Source organism: Brachionichthys hirsutus, chromosome 18, assembly GCF_040956055.1.
Source record: "Brachionichthys hirsutus isolate HB-005 chromosome 18, CSIRO-AGI_Bhir_v1, whole genome shotgun sequence".
NCBI lineage: Eukaryota > Metazoa > Chordata > Actinopteri > Lophiiformes > Brachionichthyidae > Brachionichthys > Brachionichthys hirsutus.
In genome coordinates, this window is record NC_090914.1 from 2,589,349 (window position 1) to 2,610,124 (window position 20,776).

The following is a 20,776-nucleotide window of genomic DNA, read 5'->3' on the forward strand; positions in this document are numbered from 1 at the left end:
AGACTTTCTCTTGGAGCTTGTAATTGGATGTGATGCTTCTTCTTCTTATTATTATTAGCTAAAGGTCTGTGGGTTATCAGGATTGTTCAACTTTCTCAGCTACTACTAAATCTTCTGTTTTTTTTGTCCTCTTCCTCTCCCTCTTGTCGTCAGACTCTGGTTCCTCTGGCCGGATGACGCCAGCATCCGGAACAAGCGCAGCAGGAACCGTTGCGGCTGCCTTGGTGGCTGCAGGTTTTTTGGGGGAACCAACATGGGCCTGGACTTCTTCAAGCTGGAAGAGCTGACGCCCTCTTCTTCGTCAGCCTTTGCCGCTTCCTGCACCGAGGCAGACATGTCTTATGGCCAGTCTTTGCTGCAGCCGGGGGAATGGATTATTACTAAGGAAACACCAAAACTAGATGGTACGAATTGTCTAACATTTGATATATGTGAGAGTTCTGAAGAATGTCGAGTACAGTAATACCTTGACATGCGAGTATAATTCGTGACTGGACTGAGCTCGTGAGTCAAATCAATTCTTCCCATACAAAATAACTGAAAACAATTTAATCCGTTCCGGTCGTCGAAAAACACTCGAATCAAAGCTCGCTAATAACAATGGATTTTTTTTTTATTGCTATAAAGACACACAAATATAATATAATAATAATATAATAAATGATATACAGTATTACTGTAATATAAAATGGGGTTTTATTATGATACGACAGTATGTGCAGGAGGGGGAAGAGGGTTGGACACTTTAAACGTTAATTGTACCTTCCACATATACTTACATGTACTTTGACATCATAGTTATTTCTTTGGAAGGCTTTGTGCTCTTGACAGCTCCTTCTTTTTGAGGATTGTACATATCGTCGATGTACTCAACTCGTACTGGCGTGCCAGATCCCTTGCACAGACCACCACGGTCACGTTGATCCATCATTTCATGCTTCGTCTCCATCGTCATTATGCGTTTCTTTCTTCTCACTGCCATCCTTACCACTCGATTTCTTTGGACCCATTACTTATTAAAAAGAATATTCACAGATACAGTGAAAATCACTGAACGAGTGAAGCGCTTGGAGCGTGCGCAGCGCTCGGCCACATAGCGTCAGCATCTGGAAGCGTGCTTGTATCCAAGAAAATATTGCTCGCAGGTTTGCTCGTATCCCAAAGTACCCGTGTGTCAAGGTATTACTGTATTTAAATATCCACAATCCATTAATTATTGCTGTTACAGAGCTTTAAATTAATTTCTGGTGGTACGTTGAGCTTTCTGTCATTATTATGTCAGCCCTACATTTACAAAGTGTGACCAGCTCCCCGTGAAACAGTTTCTGAAACTCGTTTATTTTTTAGGGAAAGTCGTTGGGTTGAAGACGGATACTCACTCGCCCTGCCTCCCGCCTGAGCTCCCTGAGAGGCGTGGCCATCAACACCTCAGTCTCCAGGTGCCCCAAAGGTCTCACAGCTCCGCCTCCTCCTCAGAGGAGAACAGCTCCTCGAGTGCTGCGCTGCCCCTGCTGGCCGGAGAGAGAGACACGCCCTCGCCGAGCACAGAGGAACGTGCGTTGCCCATGAATGGAAAAAGCCCTGCAGGGTGAGTAGCAATCAAAATAAAGGTGTTTAGATCTTTTTATTTCTGTGTGGCAACAAAGGTCCAATAAAAATCAGAGATCAGAGGATGCAACAATGTTTTTGTTTTACTTTATCTGTCAGTCAAGGTGCAGATATTTATTTTCTCCTCCTCCTACGCAGCACCCTCGGAGAGGCTTCTCCAGTCTCACCCAACAGCTCCCAGGATTGCAACTCAGTTCGCTCCCCGCTCTGCTCCCCCCTCAAGCGACAGTCCTCCGTGCAATCAGGTCGGCTCGGCAGCACCAAGAGCTTGTCGGCGGCCGTCTTTGCTGAAAAGCCGCCGCCAGTTCTGGCCGGCGGCGTCCAGTTCAGCAGCGAGGTTTCCCGCAGCGACGAGAACGTTCTGGATTCGCCGCGTCAGCGCAGGAGCTACGGTTCTTTTCCTTTCACGCCTTCGGCAGACTCCAACACTTTCCATCAATATCGCTCTGCAGACTCCAGCATGTCTGTGGCTGACAGCGAGGCCTACTTCTCCGCTGCGGAGGACTTTGAGCCAATCAGCAGTGCCGATGAGGGTCCGGGGACGTACCCCGGCCGCAAGAAGAAGAGGAGGCAGCAGATGCAGCAGCCGCAGCAGCCCCCGTATCACATGGAGAACTACAGGTCAGCAGAGAGGATTCTCAAAGTTAAAAAGTTTGGTAAACGCGAGTGGAGACCGGATGGATGGTCGGATCGAGTCCAAGGTTAACAACGTGATTAAAGTTTTTTGTCGACGGCCCTCAAAAGCATCTCTCGTTTCTCATCTGTTGAAACTGATAAATGAAAATGACCCTTTCTGACCCTGCCAGATTGCTTGTGGTTTAAACCTTTTAAATAATCTCAAGGGGGGGGGCGCTCTCTGGAGGATTCTGGATGTATTTGAACATTGTGATGAGTGTAGAAATGAGATTTGTTTTAATCAAACAGCTCCAATATGTATGTTCTATTTTAGGAACATAATTAGAACTGAGTGGAATCAGAGGGAAATCTCACTTTCACGCTCGTACAGAAACGTATACCAACTCATTCTCACATCTTTACAGACATGGTAAAATCCTCTTGGTGCAGTATGTATACAAAGTACACAAAATATGTCATATGTAAATATTGCAAGCATCATTAGTTAGTTCATCCTGCCATACAGGATGAAGGTGATCTAGACAGTCTGCAGCAAATGAGACGTCTGATCGACCGACGGCGGATCGCTGCTGCTGCGCTTCGAAAATTCAATTTTAGTAATGTGTCTGCAACCCTGTTTTCTATCACCCAAAATGACCCAAGCATTCATTTTAGCTCACCTGTGATGCCGAGCAAAGACAAATAATCGATTCAGTCTCGTGAAAGTTTTCACCCGGGACAAGCCCATAATAATACAAGTCTGGGAATCAAGCGCGTAGAGCTGTGTGGAAAATAGTGAGCCGGCATTGGCTGGCATCCTGTTGAACAGGTGGTTTGCTCTGACTGCACCTGTTTTGTCATTAAAATGAAGTGTGTGTGTGTGTGTGTGTGTGTGTAAGTGCTGAAACAGAACCCTCAAAAAGGTCCATATTGTGCTTAATATTAGCGGGGATTTCATTTCAGTGCAGCAAAAAGCCATTTCCCTCTGCGTACCATGTTGGTTTAGCAACAGCTTGACATGCTAATAGCTGTGCATACATTTTGACCTTCCCAGCCGGAGCTCCATCTACCACAGCGTTGAAGGCCCGCTCACTTACGTTCTCAATGGGGAGCTGATCACTGAGCCCCGGCCCCTGCCCCTGCCGCCGACTCTGCCCCCGCTTCCCCCCCAGCCCCTGCCCAGCCACACCTCCCAGGCATCCTTTGTCTCTGCTCTCGCCACGGAGGAGGAGAGTTCAGTGGAGGCGGAGAAGACGGCGGAGCCCGGCCCTGTGACCCGGCAGCCCCACGTCATGGCATGCTACCAGAGCTACCTAGCGCACTACCAGGTGAGGGCGGCCTCTAAAGACTTTATAAATAAACGTTTGAAAACTGTGATGTTTTTTAATCTCAATTGACCTTTTCCTTACTTAATTTTTTACCAGGTCTCAAATTGGTCTGTAAAGCAGCCAACCAATAAGAGGACATCCAAGTCTTCACTGCACCGCCCCCTAGATTTGGATACACCCACCAGTGAGGAAAGCGCCGCCTCTTTTGACCAGCTCTCTGTCCCGAGCTTTAAGGTGTTTGCAACTTGTTTTTATTTTATTTATTCCTCACACACGTGATTCTGTCAGTGTATTGGGTGTTTGAAAGATCGCCTTTGCTTGCTGTTTGGAGGTGTAACCTTTTCTATGATGTTGAAGGTGATAAAGCAGGGCCTCTCGGCCAGCTCTCTGTTGGACAGAGGAGTCCAGATGATGGGAGAGAACAGCAGGTATCAAAGAGTGATTTCACCCTCCATTGGTTGACAACATCTTGTTTTGTTTTAATAAATGCTGCGTGATCGGAATCTGTTCATTCCCACACAAACACAGTACACCGTATACTCCACTGGATAAGAGAGCCATGGAGAACACAGACGAGGACACGACCACAGATGACTGGACTCTGGAGCAGCCCTTGGCCCAGACCAGGACCACTGCCATTGTGGAGGTGAAGGGAGCCATTAATGTGGTGCTCACTCCTCTGGTTGCTGAATCCCTGGACCGGTAGATACCTTTTTGTTCTACTTCATTGACAGAATTTATTTTCAATTGTTTTGAGGAAAACCCCAAAATGACCTTTTATCTTTCTCACATTACACACTTTTTGTTTGTTTGTTAATTTTTTGCCTGAAGATGGGATTTTACCTTTAAAATAATTGAATCCCTGCATGCTCTGCATCCTGGTTCTGAAATGTTGCTGAAAGGGTTTTAGATTCTGGCTGCACACTTTGTCTATCCATCCCAAAAGGCTTAGATTGCTGGGTTTACAATGGTCTTAAACACACTCCGCTCATTGCTAATACATTATTAGCTGTTGCTACAATTTTGAGCAGGCATGTAGTAGTAAATGAGATTATAGTTGCGAGGGGAGATCTTCATGTCTGAATCATGTGTTCTTATACCCTACTGTTTTGTTTAAGTTTCAATAGTTTATACATCGTAAATACAGAAAATACAATATGTGCTTTATTTTGGGTGTTTTATTTCAGCTGTTTGTCAATTTGGTGTCTTTAGGTATATTGAATCCATGGTGCATTTTGCCAGTAATCGTCATCCTGCAGCCATTTTGGATGACCTGCATGGAAAAGTTCTGAATGAAGCCTATCAGATCAGCAAGTCTACAGTCACAGAGTCTGTACGTACATCAATGCAGAGACTAGAGCTATCCTAAGTGTTATGAGCTTCCCAATGAAAATGTTGTTGCTTGACGATTGATGCCACGCTGTTTCGGGTCTGGATCTACACAGAGCCAATCAGGAAAGCAGGAGCAAAAACTGTCCAAGACAGAGGGCACGACCCCTGGCTCCCTCAACATCTCCCAAGGCCAGACGGACCTGTCCGTCAAACCGGATAATGTGAAAATCAAGGGTCTCCAAGCCAATGTCTCCATCCCCAAGGTGAGACCGTGACCCCCACATGATGGGAGGCCAGCTGCGTGCTCTGACCATGAATACATTCATTCAAATAGTTGAAACACGATGTGCTAACAGAGCACTCGACTTGCATTTTGCACTTATTTTTTTTTCTACATTTATATTTTGCACCCAATACTAAATGCAATTTGAGTTACTTTCCTTTTGACACGTGAAGAAAATGATTGTAAATAGAATGATGGTTCAGATGGATGTTTTTGTTTCAGCACACAGTAAAATCCTGCAAATTGATATACCGGTATGTGTGTGTGTGTATAAATATATATATATTGTCTTCTTTTCCTGCAGGTCAACCTTTGCCTCCTGCAGGCTTCTGTAGAGGAGGGGTCACCATCTTCTTCCAATAAATGTGTCACACACGTATCTCTGGTGGCGCTGTGCTTCGACAGAATTGCCACTCAGTTCAGAATGAACAGGTAAACTATTGGCTTGCCTCTTCCATCATCATGTATCCGTTTATATGGCTCATATATCCTCTCAACCTGGAACCAATTCTGTTGGGACTAGTTCATTAAGATTTTCTGCAACATGTCAGGGGTATTGTGGAGGAGACGCCGAACACCACCGAACACGGACAACCGTCAGCCATGTTGGAGAAGTATGCCTCAGCCACCAAGATGCAGCCTCAGTCCTCTGGCTCGCTGCGCTCCAACGCTGGGATCGAGAAAGGCAAAGAGATCGCTGCCAGGCTGAACATCCACCGTATCCACAGCCAGCTGCGAGGCCTCGACACCTCAGGTTTGCTCTGTAGACGGCAGGAGTTCCGTCCCTTGTGCCAGTCTTTGAAGTGTTCCACTGATCTTTAAGAGGACTTGAGTTTTCTTTGCGAGCAAAGGTGTCTAAACGTATTCTTCCAAACACTCGTATAAACAGCTGGATTGTTGCTTTTTGCAGACATCGGCACATTCGCCATCACAGCGATCCCTTTTGAAAAGTCCAAAGTGCTGTTTGGTCTGGAGGAACTGGACGAGTTTTCGATGGTGGATGAAACCGATGTCCAGGCAACAGCCGGTGATCTCAATCGCTCCACAGCGTCTCTCGAGAAATGGGGATGGATCATGTTCGAATGTGGCATCGAGAACCTTACAGTCAAAGGTACAGGAACCCAGTCTCGATATGTGAATTTCTCCTAAACGGGATGTAGGCAACTAGTAGGTAACTTGATGTTGCAGGCGGCCGTCAGTCTGGAGCCATTCTTTATAATGCTTTTGGTGTGATGGGACGGTCGGACACCGGAGGAAAGACCGGCATGACTAAGTCCAACGGTTCAACTGGCTCCCAGACGGGCAGCGGCTACAGCACTGATGCCTCTGATGACAACCTGCCAAACGACGCCCTCAGCCCCGCCTCCGACGCCAATGAACACTCTGACTCAGACGAACAGGTGACGTACAGAGAAATTCTCTTTATGCCAATGCGAAGTAGATAAAATAAAAAAATCACTTGCTCTGATTTATCCTGAACACATTCAAAAATGTAATTTAATCTGAAATTTTAACGCAGCCTTTGGATGCTTTGCAAAATTTAGCTTCAAATGCTTTTTATTGACGTTCCATTCATTTGACAAACTTGGAAACACATAAGAACGTATTTCGCTTTGCTGGCAGAGATCTCATTCTCAATCTTTGACTTACATGGGGACAAATAAAAATGATCTTGGAACTATTTCTTCTTTCTTTTACCAGCATTGCTCATTAATATTCTTTGTTTAATGAAAACCTCAGCTCAGGTTCACAAGCTCCTACTGTAAATGCAACACGATACAACTGAATATGATCTTATTAACGGGGTCGAAGTTCTAATATGCTGATTTGAATAGACGCTGGCAGTGATTAAAAAAGTTGCAGTTAATTTCAAAGAATGATGATCAGAGCGAGGCGATGGAGACCGATGGCATCTAATTAGAAAATACCCACTCATCATGAAAATTAGTCATTGTGGCAAGTTCAAGGTGCAGCCAGATTGAAAGCGATGTGTTGTGAATACAGAACCGTAGCACACTAATGGTGCGAGTCAGAAGTCGAGCACGTGTTTCTGACTTCCTGTCTGAATGCATCCCTTGGGAATTCACGGATGCTTGCAGCCGGCCGATGTTTGCATGTCAAGGCTCTGAACTGCGCAAGCATCTATTTTATCTCGCTTCAACAGACAAAGGCTTGTATCACTTGCTCTCAAAGACTGCTTGTTATGTGCTGTGCGTATATGTTTCCATGACAACCACCACTTAAAGTAAAAAATTAATGACCAGATATGTCTCACTGCTTGTTATGCTGTTGAGCACATCTGTTGTGTTCAAGTCACCACACTGGTTGATCCTTCCATTACACATCTTTGTTTCAAAGGCTTTTTTTTTTTCTAACTTTATTCCAGTTTCCCGCTCGCCTGTCTCATCCAACCGTTCAACCATGTTCTCTATGTTCTGTAGGATGAAGGTGTGGAATCAGACGACCTGAAGAAAGACCTCCCCCTCATGCCTCCACCTCCTGACTCCAGCAGCATGAAGCTGACCATCAGGGAGATCTGGTTCAGTTTCGCTGCTCCCACTAATGTGCGTTCACCTTCGCAGGCCATCTCCAGGTACGTCTCCACGGACATAGACGGGGAAGCTGTTGTATGTTCCAGCCAGGTTCAATTCCCACAAAGTAAATAAAATAATCTTCTGACTCTCCTCCATCTTCCCAGGCAGTTGAATCTGCTCAGCACGGCCACACCTGCCATCGGCGCCTGGTTAGTTCCCATCGATCAGCTGAAATCCTCACTCCGCAAACTGGACATGGAAGGCACGCTGAGAGTCTGCGCTGTCATGGGCTGCATCATGACCGAAGCTCTGGAGGTCAGCAAGATATCTGTAGATGCAAAGACGTAATCACAGAAGAACAATATAATCCTATCAAAGCAGCTTTTTGTTTTTTTATTTTTACTTGAAGGTCAACATTGATCTGACTATGTGCATCAATATGAACAGGATAATTCTTTTTTTGTTATTATTGCCCAACAGAAAAAGAGCATCCACATCCCCATCCGGAGCAAGTACAACCGTGTGACTAAGCGAGCGCGCTACCTGCACGAGAATCCCTCCTGCATGCTTTGTAATATCCTGCACCGCTATCTGCAGCAGGCTGACTACTCCATCATAGAGGAGGCGACCACGGTCAGTGTGAAGCCTCTTAATCTCTCCTTTTCCATCCCATCAGGTTTAGGAAGCACTCAAATCCGGACCCTTACTTCCATTGTCTTGATTTCAACTGAAGAAACCTTTTTTTTGCAGTATTCCAAAAATAAAATTGGGCTTTCTGTATTTCAATTGCTAATTTACCTCTGGGAAAAAAAAATAAAACCCTCTTCTTTCCATCCCAGAATGATGGGGTTCCTGCGCTTGTGACTCTGAAGAAAGGTCTAGTAGCTTTAGCCAGGCAGTGGATGAAATTCATCGTGGTTACCCAGGGATTCAAGGCCATCGGTCTGATTCAGCCAAACAAGCTAACCAAACCCAAGGAGCCTCATCAGAGCCAGGGTGACACCTTCCTGGGCCTGGACAACGGCGCCGCTCTGCAGAGTGACACCAGCGCAGACGGAGCTGAATTTGAATTTGATGCAGGTGGGAACCTAAAGCTGTTGGTGTCTTCATATTGTTTTTCCCCATCTGTTGCAGCAGATGGACTGTGAAATGCTCCACCTCTATTTCTCAGCGTTGGTGCGTAGACTAGGCTTTCATTTCTCGGCAGAAGGAAGATGAAGTGCATTTCTCAGTTCGCACAGGTTCATTTCCAGTGGATAGAAATATTTAGGCTTCGCTTTTACAAAAGATACATGGTTTTTTTTCCTGGAGTTTTATTCTGTGTAATTATTGTGAAGCCACAGTGAGTGAACACACCATGCTGTTGGAGGGAGCGTGCAGCCGCCCCCCACCAAAGGAGGCCAACTCTGGTCCCGTCAGCGGAGTGGAGATCATGAGGAAATTGTCCAAGTCCCACACACAACATGAGTCTGCACTAAGGATAAAGGTACGGCTTTGAGATTTAATATATCTCGCTTAACTGTTGGTCTCACCCACGATGCCTACCGACAGGAAATCGTCTCTTTCTCCTCCGATATTTTCCGTGTCATGACGCAGCGTGATATACTGACGGTAATTTAGCATGGACCGAGTCAGCAAACGACAAAACCATCTTGGATGAGAGGTGAAACGTCTTCAACCAAATTTAAGCGAGTCCAGTTGATTCTTTGTTTTTGTGATTTACCTCGACCTGGATGACTGGGAGATCCCGCACAGTCACTACAAGTTGACTTCCAGCATTGATCGCATTCGATAGTGTCTCAGAATAAGATTAGAGGCTGTAGATATATGCTAAATGTTTAGTGCAGCCACAATTGTTTCATGATGAATTAATTTTTTCCCAATTTAGCAAGACTTATTTCACTTTTCCATGAAAATCAGACAAACAATGATATACTTTTGTTTGGGAAATACTCAAGAGAAAAGGTTTGCAGTGTTATGGCAGTGAGAGTAATTGTTAGTTGCAGCTCTAAAAATAATCCTCTTAATGTGAAAGGTAGGGACTTCTTTAATAAGTTTAGGCTCACGCGACTCCAGGAGGGGATCACAATGCCAGATATCCTCTTTCCACCAAATGACATTCTGTTTGTTTATGCTGACTCAAATAAAGAGAGAGTGAAACTTCAACATTGAGTGACTTTGTGCTTCACTCCTCTTCTAAGAATAGAATGTGCGACGATGGCGTCCCCCATAGTATAATCTTCACATTTGCCATACCCAGGGCTCCCATCCTTACCAGTCGCTGAGCTACACCAGTGGCGACACAGCAGCGGATTCGCCTGCCCATGTGAGCCGTGCAGCCCTGCCAGCCAAGGACAGCCCCAGGAAGGAGAGCCTCCTGAGCAATCTGACCGGCAGCTTCCGGAGTCTGCACAACCTGCTGGAGGGTATGCCCCAGAGGAGCGATCCGTCTGCCGCCAATGCAGCCAAGAGCAGCTCGCTTACTCGGACAGGTAGCCGTTCGCACCTCTGCCGTCTCCCTGCACTGCTCGCTTGATCTTTATCTTCCCGCTGGAAGTCTATTTTCACTACAAGGATGACCTCGATAGTTGAATGGTGCGAGTAATGACAGAATAAAATAGGTTAATAGATTCCTCCAACACATGCCCATTCTGATTAAACACATGGCGCCACTCTCTTAGGCCCTCTGCTGGTTCTTACCTTGATTCAAGAAAAGCACTAATGTTTAATTGAAGATTTCACCACAGGTACTCGAGGTTCAGCTAAACTGCCCACAGGGCTAATAAAGAAAATGTCCCTGAACACTTAATTAAAATTCTGTGCAGCCTTAAGAATATTATTGTAAATCTGGGTTTTGCCGCTTCAGCAATTTTACACTATCAAATGCAGATCTTTTTAAAAACAAAATCCATATTCTTCAAATCCCTCACCTTGGCCGACGTCTAGGATTCCCGCGAGACGAGGTGAAAGTTCTCCCTGAACTGTGACACCTTCTGAGACACCATGATGTAATGTGCTCTCGTTCGTTCTTGTGTGGGCTCAGGGAACAGCCTGGGGACAGACATGCTGACTGAGCACCCGCTACTGTCGGAGCCCCCCCTCAGCTTCTACAACTGGATGTCTAATGCCGTGGGCAACAGGACGGGGGCTGCAGCCCAGGAATCCCCAGCCAACCGCTCCCAGCATAACAGCCTGCAGACAGGTCAGATTAATTAGTCTATTAATTAATATATAAATATATTTCTAATTCATCTTACAGATTAATTATAAATATATTGTGGGTTAAATTATATGGTTCTTTTGTGATTAGAGCATGCATATGCATCTCAGGTTATTGTCCTGATGCTGCCACTAGGGGTGCTAAAGTCTGACATTTTTCAGCCATGCAGATAGTTCCATTAAAATATCAGGACATTTATAAGACCATTTTATTCACCGCATATAGGATTGTCTTCACTGAGTACCATAATGATCATTACAATGCAGAGAAACTTATAGCAAAACATAGAGGGTTAAAACAAACAATACGTTATAGCTTTTAAATGAATTAACTACAACCAGACACCTAAATCTGTCACCTGATTGGTAGAGACTGTGCAGACACTAGACGGCTAATTTCACATTCATCACCTAAAACGTTTCTCTGTGCTCATCCAAGATCCCATTTTTAGGGGGTGAGTCCACAGACTCAGACGGTACAAATAGTTTGGAAGCCAATCCTGCTCTAATTTCCAACATGCAAAACCGTAGCCTAAGTAGCAAAACTCCCAGAAGTTCAACTTCAGAGATTCTGGATTTATAATGAAAACAAAGGATCATATTTGGAGGATAAATGGCATCATTTCGGAAATTAACATATTAAATACAAATAAAAATAATTCAAAAAAGTAAAGAAATTACTGTTAAAATATATTTTGAATCGATCTTTAAGAATCTAAATGGGTTTGATATCAAAAGAGCAACAATAGTCTTTTATTAGACTCCCTGGAATCCTTTTTAAGTGTGCTACAGGCTGCCAGCGACGCTGCTCGGGTTCACTGTAGCCGTGATCAGTAACCTGCTCCCTCTGACCTGCCGCTCTCCTCTCATGCTCTGTCCACGTATCCTCTCACGCCACATTACGCGAGCTTCTCTTCCACCCTCTCAGGTGGGGCGTGCATCCTGCCCACAATCCCCTCAGCATCAGACTTCAACACGGTGCTGTCAAGCGACCAGAACACCCTGGACGGGACCCACTCTCAGCACAGCGCCAGCCAGGACGACATGGCCGACATCGAGGAGGGCAACCAGTGTCCGGCCGCCGTTCAGCTGGCAGATGCTCAGGTGTTGTAAACACAGCTGTCTGCCTTTCTTTATCATGAAGTCAATTACAGTGGGGGTCTAAAATTGCCAAATGAGCAGATCACTAGTTTTAAAATCATGTTCTTATTAATAATGAGGCCATGGAAACAAATATGTGTAACTGAAATGACGTACCGATATTTGCTTTTCGCTCTCAGGTTGTTTTCAAGCCTTTGCTGGGCTACATCGGCATCCAGGCCCAAGACACGACTCCTCTTAGCTACAAGATGTATTTTGGGGAGCATCTGTCTTTCTCTGGCAACCTTGAGTGTCTCAGAGCAGACATCGTCGACTCTGACACCTCTAAAGACCGCAAAAACAAGAGATCCAGGAGGTAAGAGGCATTTGTTTGAACATTAGGACAAAAGAAAGTCATTTCTTAAAATATCTGCTGACTGCCCCCCCCCCCTGTCTGTCCTGCTCTCCACTTAAAGGCAAGGTGTCATGAACCTTCCTCCGCTGGAGTTCAAACCGGCGCTACTGATTGAGACTTTCAGCCTGAATGCAGTTCTGATGGAGAAGTCGACCAGCGCGGCGCAGGGCTCCGCCGCCGCACCGCTTTTCGTTCACGATCTGAACCGCCGCCACTACAACACGTTCCACTGTGATTTCACCACAGCCTGCCAGGCCATCAGCCAGCGTGTCGACATGGCCCTGGTGCGCCTCATTCACCAGTTCAGCACCATGATCGACGACATCAAAGCCACGCAGACCGACATCAAGCTGAGCCGCTACACTGCTGGCTCCGCCTCCCCCACGCCCACGTTCAAGGCGCGGCCATACCGCCACTTCAGGTCCTCCGACTTCAGCCGCAGCTCCCGGGGCAGCGTCAACGGCGGGGGCCGCAGTGGAACCCAAACCTTGAAAAAGAGAGGCATGGCAGGAGGCGCAGGGGTTAGTGGGGGCGCGCCACCTAATGGGCCTCCATCAGGCATGGACACGTTGGGGAGAAGGGAGCCTCGAGGACGCAGCTCCCTCGGTCGTTCAGAGCGACGCACCTCCAAGGTAACGATGAAGAGGAGTCATCTTCAGAACTATTAAAGTGATTTACCTTGAGATTACAGAGCAGCAGCATGTTTTTACACCCAGTGTGGAGACTTTCACCTAAAACTGTGCGCTGAGGGGGACGGCATGAGTCGCCGCTTGCATGTATACCGCTGCCATTACAGCTCCATGCCTCCACAGCGAACAGTAACGGTGCCACCTGTCTTCCAACCACATTTTCAGGTGTCGAGAAAAGGCTCCCGTGACGTGGCAGACCACATGGCCATCCAGATGGACGATTCGGACTCCATCACCGTGTCGGAGCAGAGCGAGCCCTCGGCAGAATGTTGGCAGAACATGTACAAGCTGCTCAACTTCTACTCGCTCATCTCTGATCCCACTGGAGTCCTGGAGAAAAGCTCCCCGGAGAATTGCGTGACGGGTAGGAATGAGCTTCCAGCCGTCAGACACAGCGCCTGCTATCCATCGTCCATCTTTGTGCAGTTTCACCTTTGATATCTTCTTTCCAGAACTTTTTGAAAAAAAACGCTTATTGATCCACATTTGTTGTTATTCCAACACAAATCAATAATGTGTCTACAAAAATGTTGATCCTAATGGCCTTAATGTTATCGTATAAAAGCCATAAACTCCTATAGTCTTGATTTCTATTTTTTGCGGACATCTGTGTTGCCCCCCCCCCCCCCCCTTTCTGTAGAAGGTGGGGGTCGTCCCTCCGAGCCGCTGTGCAAAGTGATCTTTGAGAATGAGCAGCAGGAGCCCGCCACCCCCAACAAGCTCGTCGGTGTGGGGGGCCGGCGGCGGAGCCTGGTCAACACGGAGCCGCAGCACGTCACGCTCATAGTGTTCGGCATCGGCATGGTGAACCGCACCCACCTGGAGGCCGACATCGGCGGCCTGACCATGGAGGCGGAGCTAAAGAAGATCCATGGAAGTTTCACCCTGAAGGAGAAGATGAAAGGTGAGGTTTTCTTTCTTTCTTTTAATTTTGGTGAAATTAATTAATTTTGGATTAAATGGAATGCTTGGTCTTGTTTGATATTTTGTGTGTGTGTGTGTGTGCGTCTTCAGACATCCTGCACCAGAAGATGACTGAGACGTGTGCATCAGCTCACATAGGAGGAGTAAACATTGTTCTCCTGGAGGGCATAACTCCTGATATCCAGTACGTGCAAATTCTCTTCATCTGTAACTAATTGAAGAAAAGATTTAACAACAAAATAATCCTCTTAGATATGAAGGTTTTTATTTTCTCATCTTGAAAGGATTGCTTGAAAAAGAAACAAGGTCATGCAGTTCTACTTGAAACGACATCAGAGAGTGTATTGATCCAGATCCTTTTATTTTGTTGATTGTGGTATGAAGTTCAAGATTGCTAATAATTGCAACTAATTTGTGATTGTTTGATGTTTGGATTCAAAAGCCTTTTATGTTTTTCTTCTTTCAGTAAACAACTATTCGATTTTACTGTGCTCTTTAAGATGTAGCTGTTTCATCTCTGGTGTTTCACAACTTGGTCAGAAGTTTTGATTACGTTTTCAAAATGCTCAGCAATCTCTAAATAATTGCCCCAAAATAATGTTTTCACGCGGACTTGGCTCTAATCTAGTTACGAGTCATATGAGCTCCAATGAGTGACAATTAGATCCTTGTATTACCTCCAGGTATTTCCTCAAAACATAAACACCCTAATCGGTTTACAAGGCCTTGTATCCATGCTTCCAGTCGAGCTGATGTATCTCCGTGCTGCTTTAATTAAGTTCGGATCCTAAACTGCCTCTTTTTCAGCACTCTATATAACAAATGCGGCCCACTGTGAAAATACAATCAAGACGTAAACTTCATTTCGTGCTAAACCTTGGCTGTTTCGCAGCTTCTCCTGGCATTTAAAACTTCCTAACATTCACGTTTAATTAAGGGTGATTGTTGTAACGCTCCATATATTTCCCCAGTCGACGCTGTGCTTCAAATGAACACAGTTTGCAGACACAAGGGTATTGATTATGGGATAATTAACGAAAGGAAACAATGCAAGTGTGTAATATAAAAGATGGTGCGAGCAGCTACCTTAAACTCGCTTTCACATTCCAGGATGTTGTTGCTTGGGGTAAACTTGTTCTCACCTAATTGTGTCCCGGAGCTTTTTTTTTCTCCACACTTTCTTCTGCTCATCTTTCTTTTTCTACATTCCTTGTGCTTCTCTTTCAACTACTTGCACAGACTGGAGGATTTCCCAACGTCTCCCACCAGCACAGCTAAACAAGAGTTTCTGTATGTTATTGCTGCCAATTAGGCCTCACACACATCAGTGGCTCAAAGCTGCCCCGCACAGCCTTCATTTGTCTGTCACTCATGCATATTGTCAGTGAACAGTATATCAGGACTCTCCTTCAAGTGTGTGTCCCTGTGTGTGTGTGTGTGTGTGTGGAGAAATCTGATGGTTTTCATTGGTGGTTTTAACGAAAGCAGAAATGAATGAATTTTTAAAGGAGTTTCTCACTCATTTAACTTTTCTCTTCGCGTTTGCGAGATTTGAACAAACCTTCCATTCATCCTGTTGCTTCAGTATATAAGTAATATAAGTTCTAATTATTATATACAGATTTTAGAATATTGGAAAATGTTTTATTTGCCACAAGAGGCAGGATTAAAGAAGCGTTTTCTGCATTTGTCTGTCATAATGTTACAAATCATTGCCGTATCCACTCACAGTGCAACTCGTGTGAACGTCTGTTACCAGTATGGTCGCCTTCCCCGCATCCAGAAAAGTGATTCTGCATGGGGTTTGACTGTTTGATGTCCTCAGCAAGTCCACATCAAATGTCCACGTCACCTAATGTCTCTTTTCTTTTGGTTCTGCTGCTCATTCCTCTTTGACTCTGTGTTTCAGAACGGTCGTCAAATGCAACATCGCTAAGTCGCAGGCTTTGTACAGCGCCCAGCGCGGACTGAAGACCAACAATGCAGCTGTGTTCAAAGTGGGGGCCATCATGATCAACATCCCCCAGCACCCGGCCACTTTGCACAGCATGATGGTCCGCAGCTCTCACCAGCTTTCCAAACAGATCTCCGACCTCATCCGCCAGCCCTCTAACGTGTGCGTCTCCTTCCTCCATCCGTCTTTTTAAGCACAAGATATTTAAAAGCGAGGAGACCCTACTTAAATTATTCTGTTTAGTGAGAAGCATGCGTCAGGTAATGCGACCCTATTTTCATCCCGTCTAGCCTCTCGTCTTCACAAAAGGTTGCTTTCTTTGGTTTGTCTCCATGACGATATTCTGAATTATGTTAATATATTTATAGAGTTGTAGGTGTGCTCTGGATATTGAACGGCATCTATGATTCGATGTTCAAGGGACTGCGAGCCCATATTTGCACAGCTATGCATAATAAGAGATAAAGCCGAATTCAAAGTTGTGCTTCCAAACAAAGTCGACAGTTTAGCAATAATGAGCGGCTCCTGACTCGAGTGAGTTTTTCCCCGTCTCCTCTTTCAGGCCGCCTCCTAATAGGGAGGACACTCCAACCCCACAACCCACCGACAAAGCGTCGAGCATCAATCAGACTCCTGTAGAAGCCAATGAGTTCCCTCAGCTCCCCGAAGGCCTGGAGAAGAAGCCGATTGTGCTCAAGTTCAGCGCCATGATGGATGGCATCACCATTGGGGCTGCCCTGCTGCCCTCCCTTAAAGCAGAGTACAAAATGGGTCGTATGAAGAGCCATGGCATGACAGGCGAGTGAGGGAGGATGAGGAATCCTTCCGCTTTGGTGTAAACCTGAGAGACATTTTGAAGCTGCTGTGCGAAAAATACAATGAAATGATTCCAAAGGGGCATTTTATTAGAAATTATAGGAATTGAAAAGTCCCAAAAAGAAGAAGTCACAGTAAAAGTGTCCTTTTTCTTCCCTCGCTCCTTCTGCAACTAGGAGCCCAAACCAGTTTCACATTTGAGTTACCGAACCACAAGCTCTGCTTCCAGTCAAAGGTGTCCCCGGTGGACATGTCCACCATGCCGCCGTCGGCCAGCCTCACCCTGCCTCCGGTCACCATGTCGGGAGAGTACATCATGGAGGAGCACGAGAGCCACTCAGACCAAGGCTGGGCGCCTGAAGACTTCCTGGCAAAGCCGGGGAACTACTTGCAAGGCAACTACCTGCGCTGCGTGGCCGAGGTACGCATCACACATGTCTGTGACGCGGCAATCGTCCACCAAAGCGGAGTGATAGAGCAGCCGTTGTGATTTTGAACGTGTCGCCTCTGGCTTGCAGATTGGCTCATTTGAGCACAACCTGACCACGGACCTGCTCAACCACTTGGTCTTCCTGCAGAAGGTTTTCATGAAGGAGGTCAATGAGGTCATTCAGAAGGTCTCAGGTACCGCGTCAAAGTCCCGTATTTCAGTTGCCAATATTTCCAGATGGGAAACATTATAAGAGACTCCTTGTGTGAGTCTTTTGCACGTTTATCGCTGTGTGTTTCACAGCCTGGAAATGCAACGTTGACTTTTGTTCCCCGTCTTCATGCAGGAGGAGAACAACCCATCCCACTGTGGAATGAACACGACACATCAACAGATGCGGACAAGCCAAAAATCCTGCTGTATTCTCTCAGCCTCATGTTCAAGGTATCACATGGTTCACGTTATTGTTTATGTCTCGGGGGTTTTGGTGCATTTGTTAAGACCTTTTGAAGAATGACCTGGTCGCTGCTTTTCTTGTTCACAGGGGATCCAGATGACAGCCACCACTCCTTCTATGCGAGCCGTGCGCTTTGAGACGGGACTTATCGAGCTGGAGCTGTCAAACCGCATCCAGTGCAAAGCCCAGCCCGGCGGCAGCAGCAGCTACCTGAAGCTGTTTGGCAAATGTCAAGTGGATCTCAACCTGGCTCTTGGACAGATTGTGAAGCACCAGGTCCAGATCAGCGTCGTACTGCCAAGGATCGTGCCTCTTATGTTTGGCATTGGTTCATTCTCTGATGTCCCCTTCTTGGCTTTTACAGGTATATGAAGAAGCCGGCTCTGACTTCCATCAAGTGGCTTACTTCCGGACTCGGATCGGTTTGCGGAATGCCCTGCAGGAGGAGATCAGCGGCTCTTCTGATAAGGAGGCCGTCCTCATTACACTCAATCGGCCAATCGTGTTTGCCCAGCCAGTGGCATTTGACAGAGGTTTGATTTCCTTTTTTCCCCACCTGACAGTCAGCATTAAAAAAGAAGCTTGTCCTGCTCTAACTCACGCTGGGTGTCGATAAAAGAAGCGCTCTTAAACAATTCCCTGCGAAAGATGTCAAAGAAAGAGATTTACTTTTGCTGGTTTTTTTGGGTTTGTTGAATGAATCCTTGGCACAGGAGAAACTTTGCCCCCCAAATTCCACCTGCTGTGTCGCGTAATGCAAGATTATTATACCCGGTTTACTCGACAGCGGAAATCAGTAATCCATGTCTCTAAACAAACCCAGTTTGGTCATTAACATTCAGGAACTCATGTGAATTTATTCCGCAGCTGTGCTCTTCTGGCTCAATTACAAGGCAGCGTATGACAACTGGAACGAGCAGCGCTTGGCCCTCAACAAGGACATCCATATGGCCACAAAAGAGGTGGTGGAGAAGCTGCCGGGCATCCAGCAGACATCGGCGCAAGCCTTCAGCACCCTCTTCCTGCAGCTGACCGTCAACGACCTGGGCATCTGTTTGCCCATCACCAGCTCATCTCAGGTAATCCGCCGCGCTCCGTTTTGGTTTTTCTGTGTTCTGACATTTTACCTTGTGGGTGTGAATGTTAATAAATCAGTTGCAATTAGGAACAATAGCCGGTTTGCAGTCTTTTGGCTTCAAGGTCATTCAATTTAAATATATTTTAATTTGCTTTGAAATCCAACGGTTCATATTGCAGCACGGATTCAGTTTTCTACATATAAGCCATTCCGTGCAGGAGCGCCTGAAATGGACAAAAGTCTATTCATTTTGTGTCTTTCTGTATCATGAATTTAATCCTAACTAAAGAAAGAGAGAGAGAAAAGTCCTAAGAATAATTTTGGGCATCTTTGTTCATTTTTCTTATTTTATATACATGGTTGAAATAAAATTTACTTTACTATATTGTTAAAAAAAGAAATCAATTAGTGATTAAAATCTTTAATTTAATTGCTTTTTTGTATTTATTTTTAATGTTTAGCCTGAAATACACAATAGCATTCTTGTATCACCCCTTCATCCCCTTCCACTGTTAATGCAAGTCAAACAACGGATAACATACACAGCCGTGGCAGACTGGAATGGAGATGCTGTATTTTAGATTTAAAATAACTCTTTTAACTTTTATAGTGATTCCTTTATTTGTTATTTCCGTGTTTTTACATGTTCCCCCTACAAACCAATACCTTTAGTATTGGAAACGCTGGATATGAGTGAATGTTACTGAAGGTTGTCTTGTAATGGTTCCAGTGTGTCCACAGTGACGTCGTATACTAGCTGTTATGTCGCACCTATTTCCATAGAAAGGACAAGCACCAGTTACAGAGGGCATCAACCCTGAAGCTGGGGCCGCCACGTCAGTAGACCGGCATAAAAAAACAAGAAAAGTAACTTGCAATCTATATTACATCTCTTGACATTGCTTGTTGTGACTTCTCACTGTGATCAATACACTTCCATCACGCAAACACACTGCATCACCAGTGCTCTCATAAACACGGCAGGCTGCACCAGCGCCGGTTGTAACCGTAAGATCTCCCCCCCCCCCCCCCCCCCCCCACCACCACCACAAAGCTGGCATAGCAACTAATGACGCTTCGCTTGGTGTTTGGGGTGTGTACTTAACTTCACATGGCAGTTGGTGCGCGGATTATTGCTCGTCTGTCGCTGAGGTGGGAACAATAACAGCTAATTTTATCAGCGGCTGCTACAGAACGTACACAGAATCAGCTCTAATGGGGCAGCAGCCTCCTCCTCTACCTGGAAGACACACGTGTGGACATGACCTGGCTTTCTACGGGCATTGCTCTTAGAATAACTGATTTTGATCCGAGTCTCGTAACGGTAGATAATCAGACATTTAGGTGAACCTCTTCTTACAACCAGGATGATGATCAGACCCCTATTTTAGGACTTGATCCTGATATTACCGGCATCCAGGTGATGTGGGCAAGCTTTCAGACGCTTTAATGTAACACAATCTAACATGTGGGAAAGCTTGGTAGCGTTTCACTCATTACAGAGGCAGTACGAGTCCATCAGCTGGTTTCGCAGTAAGCATTTTCTGTATGAACTCACATGGAACCAACCATAATAATCAGAATTTACATAAATGGCAGAGCCGATGTACGGAACTGCAGAATGAAGTGTTACCAGCTGACTCACACATGGGAGTGGCTTATTTTTCCACGTGCTTCACCCGAGGCGGGTTTGACCCCTCTCCTCTTCCCTCGTTAGGCCAACCACACCGTAGATTTCGATGCGGGCTCAGCTCTGGTGCTGACCATCGAGAGCACGCTGATCACCGCCTGCTCCTCCGAGTCCCTGGTGAGCAAAGGCCACTTCAAGAATTTCTGCATCCGCTTTGCCGAAGGCTTCGAGACCTCCTGGGATGACTGGAAACCTGAAATCAGAGGAGAGCTGGTGATGAATGCTTGTGAGTGTGATTCAGCAGAAAGGAAACCCTTTGAAAAGCATTGTAGAAATAGGGAATAGTTCAAAATTAGCATTTTATAACCGTTTGGTATTTATAAT

General features: G+C 45.8%; 1 protein-coding gene across 1 annotated transcript in view; it reads left to right on the forward strand.

Moving 5' to 3' along the window:
* Nucleotides 1–20,776, forward strand: part of kiaa1109 (KIAA1109 ortholog) — a 49,783-nt gene that overhangs the window by 13,219 nt on the left and 15,788 nt on the right. The window contains exons 26-62 of the mRNA XM_068752469.1: nt 154–404; nt 1,348–1,588; nt 1,747–2,229; nt 3,278–3,551; nt 3,648–3,785; nt 3,909–3,979; nt 4,080–4,253; nt 4,764–4,884; nt 4,997–5,146; nt 5,471–5,598; nt 5,718–5,920; nt 6,077–6,277; nt 6,355–6,566; nt 7,608–7,759; nt 7,865–8,015; nt 8,181–8,333; nt 8,540–8,780; nt 9,038–9,186; nt 9,961–10,192; nt 10,744–10,902; nt 11,848–12,023; nt 12,200–12,375; nt 12,476–13,046; nt 13,269–13,467; nt 13,744–14,007; nt 14,118–14,211; nt 15,267–15,317; nt 15,937–16,143; nt 16,544–16,779; nt 16,974–17,218; nt 17,316–17,421; nt 17,574–17,671; nt 17,772–17,960; nt 18,049–18,217; nt 18,552–18,763; nt 19,546–19,629; nt 20,480–20,678. Of these exons, the coding sequence (XP_068608570.1) occupies nt 154–404; nt 1,348–1,588; nt 1,747–2,229; nt 3,278–3,551; nt 3,648–3,785; nt 3,909–3,979; nt 4,080–4,253; nt 4,764–4,884; nt 4,997–5,146; nt 5,471–5,598; nt 5,718–5,920; nt 6,077–6,277; nt 6,355–6,566; nt 7,608–7,759; nt 7,865–8,015; nt 8,181–8,333; nt 8,540–8,780; nt 9,038–9,186; nt 9,961–10,192; nt 10,744–10,902; nt 11,848–12,023; nt 12,200–12,375; nt 12,476–13,046; nt 13,269–13,467; nt 13,744–14,007; nt 14,118–14,211; nt 15,267–15,317; nt 15,937–16,143; nt 16,544–16,779; nt 16,974–17,218; nt 17,316–17,421; nt 17,574–17,671; nt 17,772–17,960; nt 18,049–18,217; nt 18,552–18,763; nt 19,546–19,629; nt 20,480–20,678 (7,160 nt within the window). The remainder of the gene's footprint in view (nt 1–153; nt 405–1,347; nt 1,589–1,746; nt 2,230–3,277; nt 3,552–3,647; nt 3,786–3,908; nt 3,980–4,079; nt 4,254–4,763; nt 4,885–4,996; nt 5,147–5,470; nt 5,599–5,717; nt 5,921–6,076; nt 6,278–6,354; nt 6,567–7,607; nt 7,760–7,864; nt 8,016–8,180; nt 8,334–8,539; nt 8,781–9,037; nt 9,187–9,960; nt 10,193–10,743; nt 10,903–11,847; nt 12,024–12,199; nt 12,376–12,475; nt 13,047–13,268; nt 13,468–13,743; nt 14,008–14,117; nt 14,212–15,266; nt 15,318–15,936; nt 16,144–16,543; nt 16,780–16,973; nt 17,219–17,315; nt 17,422–17,573; nt 17,672–17,771; nt 17,961–18,048; nt 18,218–18,551; nt 18,764–19,545; nt 19,630–20,479; nt 20,679–20,776) is intronic.